General features: G+C 37.5%; 1 protein-coding gene across 1 annotated transcript in view; it reads left to right on the top strand.

The window, feature by feature from the left end:
• Window positions 1-14,033, top strand: part of ERICH1 (glutamate-rich 1) — a 180,276-nt gene that overhangs the window by 162,994 nt on the left and 3,249 nt on the right. The window contains exons 4-5 of the mRNA XM_009999258.1: window positions 9,734-10,111; window positions 12,426-12,620. Coding sequence (XP_009997560.1) covers window positions 9,734-10,111; window positions 12,426-12,620 — 573 coding nt within the window. The remainder of the gene's footprint in view (window positions 1-9,733; window positions 10,112-12,425; window positions 12,621-14,033) is intronic.

Here is a 14,033-nt window from a genome sequence, read left to right as displayed (position 1 = left end):
GCAGGCAGGGTCCCTGGGAGCGGGCACAGGCGGTGCCCCCCTCTTTGCTTCTCCTCGCAGCGGAGTGGCACTCAGGCAGGTTCAGGTGCTGCAGCGGGGTCTTGTCCCAGGCAGGCAGAGAGAGCGAGCAGAGACCCGCAGAGAGCAGATCCTACTCTCTTCTTATAGATCAGAGACCATTGTTCCAGGAAGCACCACGGTCTGAATTAGCCAATCACCATTGGCCAGGTACATATTCTGTTAGAGGCAGTTTTTAACCTATTGTCTATTTCTCTGCCACTTATTATGACCCTTGTGCTGCTTCTTTGCTATGCACTTATCTGGTAGGGCAAGAGGCCTGCTCATTCTGTCCTTGAGTGAATCAGTGAAAAGGCATCACTCCTGTCTTGCTGACTTGAAAGGCATTTGTTGTTTAGTCTTCTATAGAGGGGAAAAAAAAGGACTGTTCCCCACAGCTTGGGATTGCACTTGGGCCAACTAAGTAATTAAAAACTAAACTAGATGCTATACTTTCAGTATAGTATTTCTCTTTGATACTCTTTTATCTATTTTTCTGTGATACTAGATAGCCGTTTTCCATTCAGTTGCTTGTCTATCTTTTAATAGTCTGTATTCCTGTAGTCTAATTTTTTTACACATTTCTATATTTTAGCTGGTATATTTGGAAAGAACATTTAAATGCTGAGCTTGATTTTAAGATTGCAAGTTTTCTTTACAATTTCTGTTACTCTGTACAATTTCTGTTAATCTGAGCAAAGGGCAAGCTTTGGATTATTTAAATTAAGGATTGGTTGAAAACCAGCTCTGGGGGAAAAAAGACTTTAAACAAAACTCTGAATCTGTAGTGTGTCCTGCAAAGTTAAAGAAGAAATTTTTAAAGTGTGTATGTGACATCACAGGTTTAAAATATTTCCATTTTTAAAATACAAGTGTTACAAATCTCCCTCTCCAATTCATAGTGATGCTCTCTGTTCAAATACAAAGGCATAATCTTATTAGGCAAAGACTAAGAAGATTTCTGTATTTAGAAGTAATTAGTCTTTGTGACTGCTAAACTGTAGAAACTCCATGTCCAGCTTTAAGATCCTTAAGCATTTCTGATTTAGTAGCCTTCAGAACAGTTGCTGATTATCAGTGAATCTCTGTTCTTCTTTCAAGTCTGTGAATATGCTCAGCTCCCTGATTTTTTATTATTTTTTTTCCACTGTGCCAACATAATTCTCAGTGTTTTTGGAAAGCACCACCCAGCCCATTTGGGAGGTGCTGCTTGATGCTTCTACACAGTGGTGTCTGAATCAGATTTTTTGTAATTCACCCAAAAAAACCAAAAATAATTAAGATAGTGAGCTTGAAATTTAAAAAATGAGAAAGATCAATAAAAAGTCAAAATACTTGTTTTCAGTTCAAAATTAAATCAATGAACAATACAGAATTTATATCAGAAAGGCAGTTATTTTTTAGAAAACTTGTGGCCTTCATCAAGCATTGCTTTTCACAGAAGGCCCAAAGCATTGTCAAAAGTAATTTATTCATTGAAATAGTTTCAAATATCTCCTGGATGCTTTACATCAATGTATGTGTGTACTGAGTGTACATATCAAAAAGCAAAGCAAGCTTAGAATCTGTTCCATCATGTATCTAGCTGGGATTGTGAATCCTCATTGCTGTATGCTGCAATATCAGAGAAGCATCAGAGGGTATAGTAATGGGATCTTCAGTTTCTCCCTGCTCAAATGGTGTGACTCTTGCATTAAGATGTGAAAAGTCTCTGTTTTGAGACACAGTCAATAACCAAGACACTGTTTGTTGGGGCTGCAACAGGAACTGTGACTCTTGACTTTGTCCTGGGTGCAGTTTGGTTCAGAAGAGTCACAGTGCAACAGTAACCACTAGGTTCAACATCCTACTGAAGCAACAACAAAAACCCTACAACAGTTGTGATCTACTTCAAGAAGGGACGCTACACAAAAATAAAGATACTTAAGAACTTGAAAAAGGTCATCTAAGAGAAGGAAGTTGTGCCAGGTGGTGTGGAGGCTACATAAGGACACCATATGTGATATTTAAGGCCAGTGCCCACCACCTGTCATGAAAGGCTTGAGAAAATTTAAAAGGAAGACAGCAGAGCTAGACAACAGAGTAAAGGAAGCTGTTAGAAGTAGGTGTCCTTTAAAAAACTGAATTCACACCCAAAGTATGTTTTAGGCAGAAATAGATGTTAAAATATGGTAAGATAGGCTAAGGAATTTTTGAGCAATGGTACAAAGAATTAAAACCAGTAATAGGTCCTCTGATGCATCCGGGGCAATGCTCCTGCCAGGCTTTTGAGCCAGTGATCATGATGTAGAAGAAATACTTAAAGAGGCCTGTTTTGGAGAAGTAAATTCTTTGCATTATGTTATCTGTGGAAAAAACTGAAGAATCCCATGCTAAAACAGTCTTTCTTGGGCTTGCTCAAAGGATATGGGAAATTTAAGTGATGTGATGGTCATACAACAAAATAAATGATAAAATATAAAATCATTAGTACCAGATTTTATTAACCTAAAATTTCTGAACAAGTTTAAGATAGGGAATTGCCCACTGTACTGACACTGATGCATAACCACTTGTTTTCAGATATTTTGAGGCTGGATAGTGTGATGCCAGTTTTTTAAAATAGTTCTTAAATTATCCAGGGAACTTTAGTCTGTAATACTGGTGTTTGCCTTAGGCAGTTCCTTACAAATTATAATGCAAAATAAGATCTGTGGATGCCTCAAAACCTGTCATCTGCATGGGAAAGATCAACATGAGGTTTGCAAAAAGAAAATCTACACATATTTCGAAATTCTTTGAAGAGCCAGGAAATGCGTGGCTACATGTACTACAGCTGGCTTGGTTTCTATGTATTTCCTTTGAAAATCCTTGAATTTACACCAAAAAATTGCCAAAGCCCCAGAAAGATGCTTGTGACCAAGTATACTTCCTCTTATGGCTGGAGTTTGATATAGCTTATGAATACTAGAAATTCATCTGTATATACAGTCAGATAAACGTTTATGTTTGAAAACTGTTGCAGACCACAATATCTGCCTTTACTTATTGTCATTGTAGTTTATTGGATTGCTTTAAATCCAAGAGGTACTCTATTATGGTAGGCAACAAACATATGCAACATTTGCCAGTTTTATATTAATTTCTCATTTGTCAATATAATGCACAAATGACACAATTCATATTCTAAACAGCTTCCAGACTTTTGCAGTTTTGTCCAATGTCAGAAGTGTTGTAGATTTGAAAAGCATTTTTTCCTGATTTCAAATGATGATTTGAAACAAACAAACAAAAAAAGGGGTGTAAAAATGTTAACATTGCCTTGTGCTCCAGAGATCTTTTCAGTATTGCTTTTATTCTAATTAACCATTACATTCTATTCCATTGGCTAGCCAGAACTTTTTACTGTTGACCAAACTGTGGCTGCTGCTATCTAATTGGTGCTAAAAATAAGATAGGTTGGTTTTCCCTTGCAAGATCCTAAACCAAAATTAAATTCTTCTGCAATGACTTCTTGCTTTACCATGGGAAATCTACCTAGAATATCAGGGAGAAGAAAAGAGTTCAAACTGAATGAAAAATCAGGAGGGGCACATGTCCTGTTTCATCTGAGCAAAAAACAAAATTACCATGAACAACATCCAGAAAGCCTCCTGTGGAACTTGATTCTGGAGCAGGAGAGCCAGCTGCCATGCTCGAGTCATGTTGAGCACATTATAGGGGAGATTACTAAAGCTCAGATTTTCTTTTCCTCAGTTTGCTTTACTTTTTTTTTTTTTTAATGTGCTGTTCTAAAAGTTTATTCTAAGGACCTTTAGGGACCTATTTTTAAAAAATCCTTAGTGCCACCAGCTTATTCTCGGATAATTAACCATTACATTCTATTCCATTGGCTAGCCAGAACTTTTTACTGTTGACCAAACTGTGGCTGCTGCTATCTAATTGGTGCTAAAAATAAGATAGGTTGGTTTTCCCTTGCAAGATCCTAAACCAAAATTAAATTCTTCTGCAATGACTTCTTGCTTTACCATGGGAAATCTACCTAGAATATCAGGGAGAAGAAAAGAGTTCAAACTGAATGAAAAATCAGGAGGGGCACATGTCCTGTTTCATCTGAGCAAAAAACAAAATTACCATGAACAACATCCAGAAAGCCTCCTGTGGAACTTGATTCTGGAGCAGGAGAGCCAGCTGCCATGCTCGAGTCATGTTGAGCACATTATAGGGGAGATTACTAAAGCTCAGATTTTCTTTTCCTCAGTTTGCTTTACTTTTTTTTTTTTTTTAATGTGCTGTTCTAAAAGTTTATTCTAAGGACCTTTAGGGACCTATTTTTAAAAAATCCTTAGTGCCACCAGCTTATTCTCGGATACTCAACACCAAACTTCAGTTTGGCATGCTGTGGAACTTTGTATACCTTAGACTTACAGACACCCAAGTAAATAGCCTTCCATTTTTCATTGCCTGATTTGATGCTTTCCCTGAATGTTTCCATCTGCCATTGAAGGAACTGAAATAATACAGATAAACTTAAGGAAGCTCATCTTTTCAGTCGGAGTTGCCAGCAATGTGTTCATGCTGATGTTTAGATTGGATGAGAGGAACTGTTGGTAGTCAGCTGTTGCCGTTAACTTATGTTAAGCTTTGTATTTAATCTCTTTGTGTCTCCAGGTGTCCTGGTGATGAATACAAAGTAACTTGCTAATTTAATAGAAGTTAATAAATAAAAGTCATCTTATTTAGAGTCTTTATGTAAATAATTATTTTTATTACTTTGTATTTTTCCTTGAAGATATAAACTGGATGTGTGGGCTTTTCATTAAAAGAATTCAGTAAGCAGTATCTATAACCTTGACTCCTGTATTTCATTTTAAGTCTGTTTTTTGGATATTTCTGCCTCTTTTATGTTAAGGAGACATTCTGTTTGCACAGAGAAAACTTTTAATTGTTTCAGATCAGGAGATATAGGCTGTTAGAGGAGGACACTTTCTTTTGGTGCTGACTTTCCCTTTCAGGCTACTCATTCCCACTTGCATGTCATTGTGTCAATCAGGCTAGTGTGACTGTGCAGCTGCATGGTAAACTGCATCAGGAAAATAATCTAGACTAAAAATAATCTGGGAGGGTGGGGGGGACACACAAAGAAAAGTTATTTTTAACTTTGAACTGTTCCTGAGGAGATTGTTCTTATTAAAGCTGAAAGAAATGCATATGGGAATTATGACCATTGCTGGAAAATGTGTGTGAGCACTCTGTATGAACACCACTTTGCTCAGTCTGAGAGGACACTGAGTCTAGACTAAAACAGTTGAAGACAATTGCTTCTGGATAATTGGATTATGTGATAAATTAAGCCACTTGCAGAGCATAGATGGGTCTTAGGAGGGAGAGAGATGGCAGCCTATTATGGAACAGAAAGAGAATCATTGGCTCTTGTAGAATTAGGACAAGCTGTAGCTGCAGTTGTGGGTATAGTTAGTGTGATCCAGAAGCTGATGGTTCTATTAGCATTATTTGAGTATGTATTTAACACCCTACTAAGATTGCATGTGTAGTATATATCCCCTGCACTTGGTATAATTATGCTACTTTTGTATAACAGACCTCTTCAGTCAGTGGGAGAAATTATTGGAATCAAATTCATCAATTTTTTCCGGCTTCCCTACTGGTTTGAAAAGTAAAAAATCAGTCCAAAGTGTGGGATTTTTCTCTTAAAGCAATGAATTTTATATTTAGTTAAAATCAGTCTGATGAGCAGACTCATGTTAAGAAGCACCTTCCTCCATACTGTTCATTTCTGAAAAAGAGACTCATTCTTCAATTGTTGCAAGCATCTAGTCCAAATTCATTGTCTGTATTTCCTTTGTAGTTACTGGAAGGGGAGAGGGATATGAAGACCTGCAGGGTGCATTTCCATCCCAGCTGGTTTAGGATGAGGTAAATTGCTTTCTGAAGATGCTAGCATCTTTTTGTTTATCAGAGGGAGCACAGATCTAAGTATGCACTAAGTATTTGCCTTTTAGACAGCTAAAGTTGTGGGAGGTGAATCCCACTGAATAATCTGCTCACCTTACCTGTCTTCCAGCTCAGGGGACCTGGAGAACAATCGGTCTTACTGCTAAAGACTGAGGCAAAGAATGTTTGAAGTACCTCAGGCTTTTCCTCTTCTTTAGTCACTATGTTTTCCCCATAATACAGTAAAGGATGGATATTCTCCTTACCCCTCCTTTTGTGGCTAATACATTTATAGAAACGTTTGTTACTGTCTTTTACCCCAGGACCCAGATTACGTTCTAGATGGACTTTGGCTCTTCTTATTTTCTTTCAGCAGACATCTTGTAAATTGAAGTCCCCCATAAGAACAAGAGCTAGTGATTGTAGACTTCTTCCAGCTGCTTATGGGATATTTAATCTGCCTCTTCCTCTTGGTTGGATGGAGACTATAACAGACTCCTACCATTGAATCTGCTTAATGGCCTTTACCCTGATTCTTATCCCTAAATTCTTGACCCTTTCATTGCCATCATTATCTCTAGGCAATCAAAACACTTCCTGACATACAGGGCCACCACATCTCTCCTGCCTTGCCTGTCTCTTCTGAAGAGTTTGCAGATACCTATTGCAGCTCTCCAGTTGTGTGAGTCATCTACCCTATTTCTGTGATGACAACTGTATCATGGTTTTCCTGCAGCACAATGACTTCCAGCTCCTCCTGTTTGTTGTCTGTGCTGTGTGCACTGGTGTAGATGTTCTTCAGTTGGACTATTGATCCTGCCACCTTTTTTAGGGGAGAAGTCCTAATCCTGAGCATGACCATTCTCAGGTGCTTGAAGAGGCAGAAAGAGAGCCCGTTTTGTTACTCTTTCTTTCAAGTCAAGTCATGTAAATCTTTTGGGAGTTTCTTTGGTAGCTTCTGTAAGATTCCTCCTGTTGTCTGCCCAAGTTTTACTGTGCTAGGATTACACTAAGAAGCATAGTGTTAAAAGCTTGAAGAGTACCACAGATTTATTTAATAACTTTGGAATATTTTTGCTGTCATTTTCCATCCTCTTTTTTATGTATACAAACAGAGTGTTTGCTCTTTTGATCACAGATAGCCACTGGGCAAATGTTTTAATTGAGCTTTCCATACTAATCATAGAACCATAAAATCAGAGAAGGTTTTGGGTTGGAAGTGACCTCTAAAAGTTATCTAGTCCAACCCCTCTGTGATAAGCAGGGACATCTCACTAGAGATTTGGCTTTTGTTTTGCTTTTCCTGAGTTGATAACAGTTCACTCTAACCCTAGAAGTGAGTTGTTCAAATTAATCCCTTTTGTGTGCATTGCTTTGCATTTGTCAGCATCAAATTTCATCTGTTCCTGCTGTTGAATAGTTAGTAGCTCCCAATGACAGAAACTGCTAGAGGACTGCCAGTTTAAGTCCTCGAGAGAACCAGGTAAAGTCATGTGTTTGATTTGTTATCAGTGTTGGAGGAAAGTCAACACAGTTCTGATTTCCTTTCAATTGGTTATTTATCTTAAGAACATACACATAGGAAGACTGCATTAATTCTGATTTTTGACAGCTTTACCCTGGTCTCTTCAGACCTTCTGTGTTCCTGAGCTACCAAGGATAAGCCAACCTTTGGATTTCACAGAATCACAGAATTGTCACAGTTGTAAAAAGACCTCCAAGGTGACTAAGTCCACCTGTCCCTGTTCTGCCTTCTGCACTATTTTTTTCAAGTGACTTAAAACCATTTGAGGGTGGTTGGCTGCAGAACGTGGTATAATTTTGCTGAGATTTAGTGATTTTTGAATTCTTAATTGCTGAGAAGAGATGAGAGTAGCTTTATAAGCAAACAGTGTGGTTCAGGTTAACAAAGGGCTGAGAAATTTTATGGAACAATGTATCTATGTTTATAGTGAAATTTATCTATTATAACACAAACACTTCCATGAAAATCAAAATTAGAACTTAAGTTGAAACATTGATGTTTTGTTTATAGCATCTTTCACCATTCATATCTGCCTTCAGTTCTGATATTTTGTTCCTACAGAATGACACAGACGTTATTTTCCCACATCCCATATGTCCAAATCATGTATAAAGATATTTAGCTCAAATACCATGCGTGTGAAGCATTCCATACTGTGGGTAAGAGGTGACATTTGGTTTGTCTTTAACATGCTATGGTGTTCAGTTACAATACAGCAAATTTATTTTTATTCAGTGTTCTTCACAGAAAGTATGGAAAATTGCTTTGCAGTGAGTCATCTGTCAGCTAAAGAACTAGAAGTCTTGTGGTGGTATTTAAAAAGAGAAAGTGGCTCAGAGCTGACAGAGTTCAAGGCAGAAAAAGAAACAAATTAAAGAGAGGGCCTCCAACTATGGAGAAAGTAGAGGCAAACACTGGTAGGGGAAGGTATGGTAAGAAAGCCAAACAAGCCAAGTGTCAGACGCAGTTCAGGAGACTGTCTAGATCATTCAGAAACAAGTGTTGGGCTTCAGCTGTCTCTCCTGCATTATACCAGCATTAGCCAAGCAAGGATTCTTTGACCCTAGGGGAGAGGAATGGTGTAAAGCCAGGTAAATAAGAGCACTGGGCTTAATGCGTTCTGAGGAATTTAGAAACAGGCAGGTAGAGGTTGAGGGAAGAACAAATGGCTTAACTTCATAGGGCAAGACATTAGAAGAACACTTCTATTCTGCACACCATGATGTTCAAACATGTGAGGATTTTGTTAGACCATGAAAGAAGGAATTTCATTCAGTGGCACTGGAGTTACTGTAGGCATTAATATGGACTTCAGCAACAGTGCAGTCAGAGGGAAGATGGATTCTGACAGTCTTCCCTTGCCAGTGCCAGGATGGCTCACACTTAGAAGTGAGCATGTGGGAGAGGCAGTCAGTTCAGGGTCAGAGATGACTTTAGATCTCTGGCTTTGAGTACAGGGATAAGATCTGAGTAAAGCAGCATGAAAGCTGTATTGGAGAGCAAGAGGGACTGCTTTCCCTTGACATTTGAGTCTTTTGAAGAATTAGCTAGTAAGGAAATTATAATGTAGCAAGGGCATGACAAAACCAAGACAGGCTGTTAAATAGATCAGAGATTACTTGCCAAGGTTACTGATGCCTTTCATGCTTTGCCTGTAAAGTTGATGTCCAAAGCTGAGCTAGCAGTAAGATATCCCAAAGGAAGAACGTGTTTAAGGAGAAAGTAGAAGAATCAGAAACAGATGCCTCATGTTTTTAAGGCACAGAACTATTGTATATATTTCATCTATATAAACACTATTGTCTTTTATTGTGAATTACATGCATTTTTCTTGTGATGTGGGGCTCCTTGGGGGAGCTCTCTCATCCTGCGTCCCCCAGCCTGCTCATTCTGGTTTTTGCCCTGGCAAATCTTGTGCCCTCACTCTCTGTATTGAGCCGTACTATCTGCCTTTAAAAATTAAATATGATGTAAAGCATGTAGCATGGAGACTACAGTCCTTACTGAAAGCAGAAGGGAAGAACTTCTTACTCAATGCATTTGGAACATTTGGCTTTGACACTGTAGTACTGAAAGGCATTCTAAGCATAAAAGTAATGTTAGAGCCACTCAGACATCCCAGAATTTGAAGAGAGTAATATTTCATTGTATGCAGTTCCAAAATGCTTATTACAGATCTTCTTATTTACAACTATCATGTCTATCTTGAATCTGCAGAGGAGGAATATCAAGGACAAACCAAGAGAAAGCGCATTCGAAGGAAGAAACAAAAGAACAGTTTGCAAAACTATAATAATTTACATGGAGAACAAACAGAATCTGGTCTGCAAAAGACTCTTGTTCAAGATGATTTACAACTGCAGCAGATAGACAGTCCTAAAATAAGCAAAAACAAGAAGAGGAAAATGAAAAAGAAGCGACGGAAAGAAAAAATGAGGGCATCTGGCTTAGTAACAAAAACTACCAGTGTGGATTTTACATATCAACCTGACAAAAGCAACAGAGAAGAAGCAGCAGGCTTAAAAGACATAGATGAAAAGTCAAATAGCATTTTGGACTTCCTGCAGGCAACACAACAAATTTATTTTACTGACAGTATGTACCACTCTTTCTTCTTTCTTTTCCTGAGTATTACCATGTAGAGGAAAATAGAAGTATACTTATTATTGCTGTAGAATGGGTCAAATCTACCAGAGAAGCATCTGGTTTGAACTCAGTAAAACATGTGAATAGTTACTATTTGTCCCATTTTCTGGTGTGTATATGAATGTGTAAGAATCCACATCAATAGGAAAAGCTGTGGTCCTAATATCTTTTTTTTTTTTTCTCTCTTTGAAAATATACATAATATTCCTTGGTCTTTTTTAAAATATCCAGATGCACTTGGGCTAAACGTAGTAGTTAAATAGGACCAAATTCTGCTTTCCCCTGCAAGCAAATATCCAGAAGGATTGCATGTTTTCAGAGTTTCAAATGAGGGTAATAATTGCTATCCTAAACTAATGCTTACCATTTCTGAACCAACCTACTTTTCGGAAAGTTCTCCCTCCCAGGAGGAGATTTATTTGTACTATATAAGAAAATCTAGGCAGATAGCATTGAAGAGGAGTGGAGAAATACTGTTGGCATTGGGAAAGTGTATTGGCATGAAGCACTTCTGAACAAGACGAACGTGAACTGATACTCAATGTACATTCCATGGCACTTTTAGAAGGGTTGTGTGGCTGTTGTCCTTAATGGCCTATTCAATGTTCATGTAGCCACTAAAATCAGAGTAATTCCTACTGTATGTTTCTTTCTTTGCCTTCCTAAAAAGCTGACTTTATGATGCTTATGTCATAAATGCCTTTCAGAGATAATGACGTTTCAATAGTAGTTATCCGTACATACACCAGATTATGTTGGTATCATCTAGAATTAAGTATGTTTTCTTAAGGGCAAGCGGTTGTGTTCTTTAGTTGCTCAGCTCAGAACATGGCTTTGAAATTATAACTGTCTTATAAAACTGGAAAAAAGCAGTGGAAAAATGTTTCAAAGTGCGTGGCCTTGACTGCCTTTGTGGAGCTGAATGAAGAATATTAAAGAGCTTGCCTAGCTGTATGCATCCATCTTAAGTCAGAGCTGTCAGCTCCCGGTCCCATAAATTAATCTTAGACTACGTAATTATTTTAAAAACCCTGTTAAGATTACATCAGGGATTTAATGTTAATTTTTTTTCTCAAGTTTTATATGTCGAATTTTCTTTGCTTGCTGTTAATTTTTTCTGCTACATCAGCAGAAGCCTATTGTTCAAAGTACCTCCTACTTTCTGGCTAATGCCATCATCGAAAGTAAGAATTGTAGTACTTCAGTGTATGGCTAAGTAAATGTAAGCTAAACTGCATGCGTTTGCTGCAGTGGAATGCCAGAGTACCTGAGAAGGACTGCAAATTCAGTTAACAGTTCTGCTGTTGATACCTGAGCCGGAACAGAAACCTGGTCAGTTGTCCACAGGTGTGTTGCACACAACTGGCCCTGCTGTCAAACATACTGATGGGAGGAGTGAGCCAGTAGGGACCTTGGAATGCACAGAGAGAAATCCTCAGGTAAAAGGAAGTTCATCTGCAGGTGAGATGTCACATCCATAAATCAGAATGTGACTAACTTGCTTGTAAGGCAAATCCCAGTTTATATATAGATCAGACATGTTGTTTACCTTTTCTAGCTGAGTGACTGTAACACTCCCCATTTTTTTTAGGTAAAATTGGAAATTTTAGCAGCATTTTCAAATGGTCACATTGGATTATGCTTCTTGTATTTATGTCAAAAAGCTGAATTGGAAGAATTTGTTCTTTTCAGTTGACTTGCTGGTAAAAAAACAGGCAAACATTGTTACTGGAATGAAAGAATTGATTTATGCACTAGTGCTGTAGAAACAATGCATGTCCTCTCTGCTGTCTTGCATGCTGTAATAATCTGCTTTTTAAATAAAAATGTACAAGTACAAGAACAGTCTAATTGGATGCCTCCTGAAGAGCTTTGCAGTAGTTCCACAGAGCTGATCCCTGTCTCAACATGTGTGTGCATTTTGATAATACTTAGTGTGGGGGAAGCAAAAACAGTGCTTTGGCCACCGAACAGTTTCTTCATCACACCTTCTTCCTGTGCTAATCTGGAAAATTGAGGTTCGTCTTACTTTCCTGTCATGATGAATCCTATGGTCCTTTTTACTTTTTGAATTTGATGCTTTCCCCTCTTACCATTGTTTTAATATTAGATGAAAAATGGGAGGAACAAACTGCTCTCTAGTATATGATACTTGTTTCTGAGATGCACTAGAAGGAGGGTGCTGTCTTCAAAAAGAAAGTATGAGGCAAGTTCTCTGTGCCCATTGAGTATTTTTAATGTGGTTTTCTAATTGTTTTTCCAGATAAATCAGAATGCACGGATTCTGCTGTCAATTCAGCAACTGCCCAAGAGCTTTTACGATATATTGAATTTCGCACCATCTCTTCCTCAGATTTGACTCTTCTACATCAACTGAAATCCCTTGTATTAGTACAGGATATCGAGAGATTGAAGGATGCTTTGAAACAATTCCAAGAACAATCCATGCTGCCTCCTGGTAGGTACCATTCACTCATGTTCATTCACTGATGTTCTTTTTTTGCATGAATTAGAATTCAGGTTTGTCACATATTTTTTAATTAGGAAGATGTAAAAATTATGTAGTGGTAAACATACAGGATTTAAAAGCATGATTTCCACGGAAAATACAGTGATTTTCCCAGTTTCTTGTTTGATTACCATCAATAAAGAAACTTTTTATATTTTGCAGCAATTGTAGATGATTCAGGTTCTTAAAGCAATATATTTTAAGTCTTAGCTGTTTTAAGATTTCCTCATGTTTAAAGCACATTTTTAATACATTCTCTTTGCAGAGTTTTTAAATCACAGGAATTAACTTGTTTATCTCAGAAATTTCATGCATCCAGTTAAGGATTAATTTTTACATGCATAGGAATGAATAAAGCCCCTTATTTCTTTTCTTCTTGGTCACCTATGTGGCTTTTTTTAATACATGGATTTTGCATGCCAGAGTTTGATTTACAGTTTGATTTTAATTTAAATGTATAGATCTGGTCTAATTTTCTTAAAAATACTGTAAAAAAGTAAAGTCACTCTTTATAATGAATTATAAAGTCATTCACATAAAGAAAAATTATTCTGTGACTAAATCTTTTTATCCCTGTGGCACAAGTTAGACTTCATTTGTGCTCCTTTTGTTCTGTATTAAAACCCCTATAATTTTAGTACATTTTCTTCTTGGACAGTTAATAGTTCCTCAAGTGAATGTGGGATCAGCATCTAGTCCTCAGAAAGTATAATAATTCGTTTTCCAAGTAGTCTTCATTTAAACAGTCATTGTTACTTATCATTAGTACTTTTATTGCAGCATCAGCCAAATCTACAAGGTGTGCTGAATTTTCTTGCCCCCTGAAGAATTTAATTGGAATTGAGAGCACTTGATATGGCATGAGGGAGTCTCAACAATTTTAGACAGTGCTCTAAGTCTTTTGAAGAATAATGACTGAGCTGGTAGTAGTGTGGTAACAGAATACATGAAACCATAGCCGTCAGAGGCCTAGCAATAACATTCAAAGAGACTACTGCTTATAACATCATTAAATCATTTACAGCATAATAGTAGCTAAAGATCTTAGTCCACAACTGGAGCCTACTGCATGCTATGCATTGTGAGAACAAGGAAAAGAGGGAATTCCTGCCTTTAGAGTTCATAGCTGTTGCATTTTGAAAAGGACACTCTTAGGGAAGTATGTATGTATTCTTTAAAGTGTAGATATGGACTATGACAGTCCTTAAGGTTCTGATAGATCTGAAGTATCCTCATATACATGTAACAAAATCCTTCTGTGCATTCAATAATTAATTTGAAGTCTAGATTTTATAATTAATTATAAACAGATTATCTCATTAGATATACTATACATTTGCAAACGAAGTAGGACTCAGCAGG

This window comes from Chaetura pelagica, unplaced genomic scaffold (assembly GCF_000747805.2).
Source record: "Chaetura pelagica isolate M959 unplaced genomic scaffold, ChaPel_1.0 scaffold90, whole genome shotgun sequence".
Taxonomy (NCBI): domain Eukaryota; kingdom Metazoa; phylum Chordata; class Aves; order Apodiformes; family Apodidae; genus Chaetura; species Chaetura pelagica.
The sequence above is the reverse complement of the archived record's forward strand: the minus strand, read 5'-3'. Positions and strand labels throughout refer to the sequence as shown.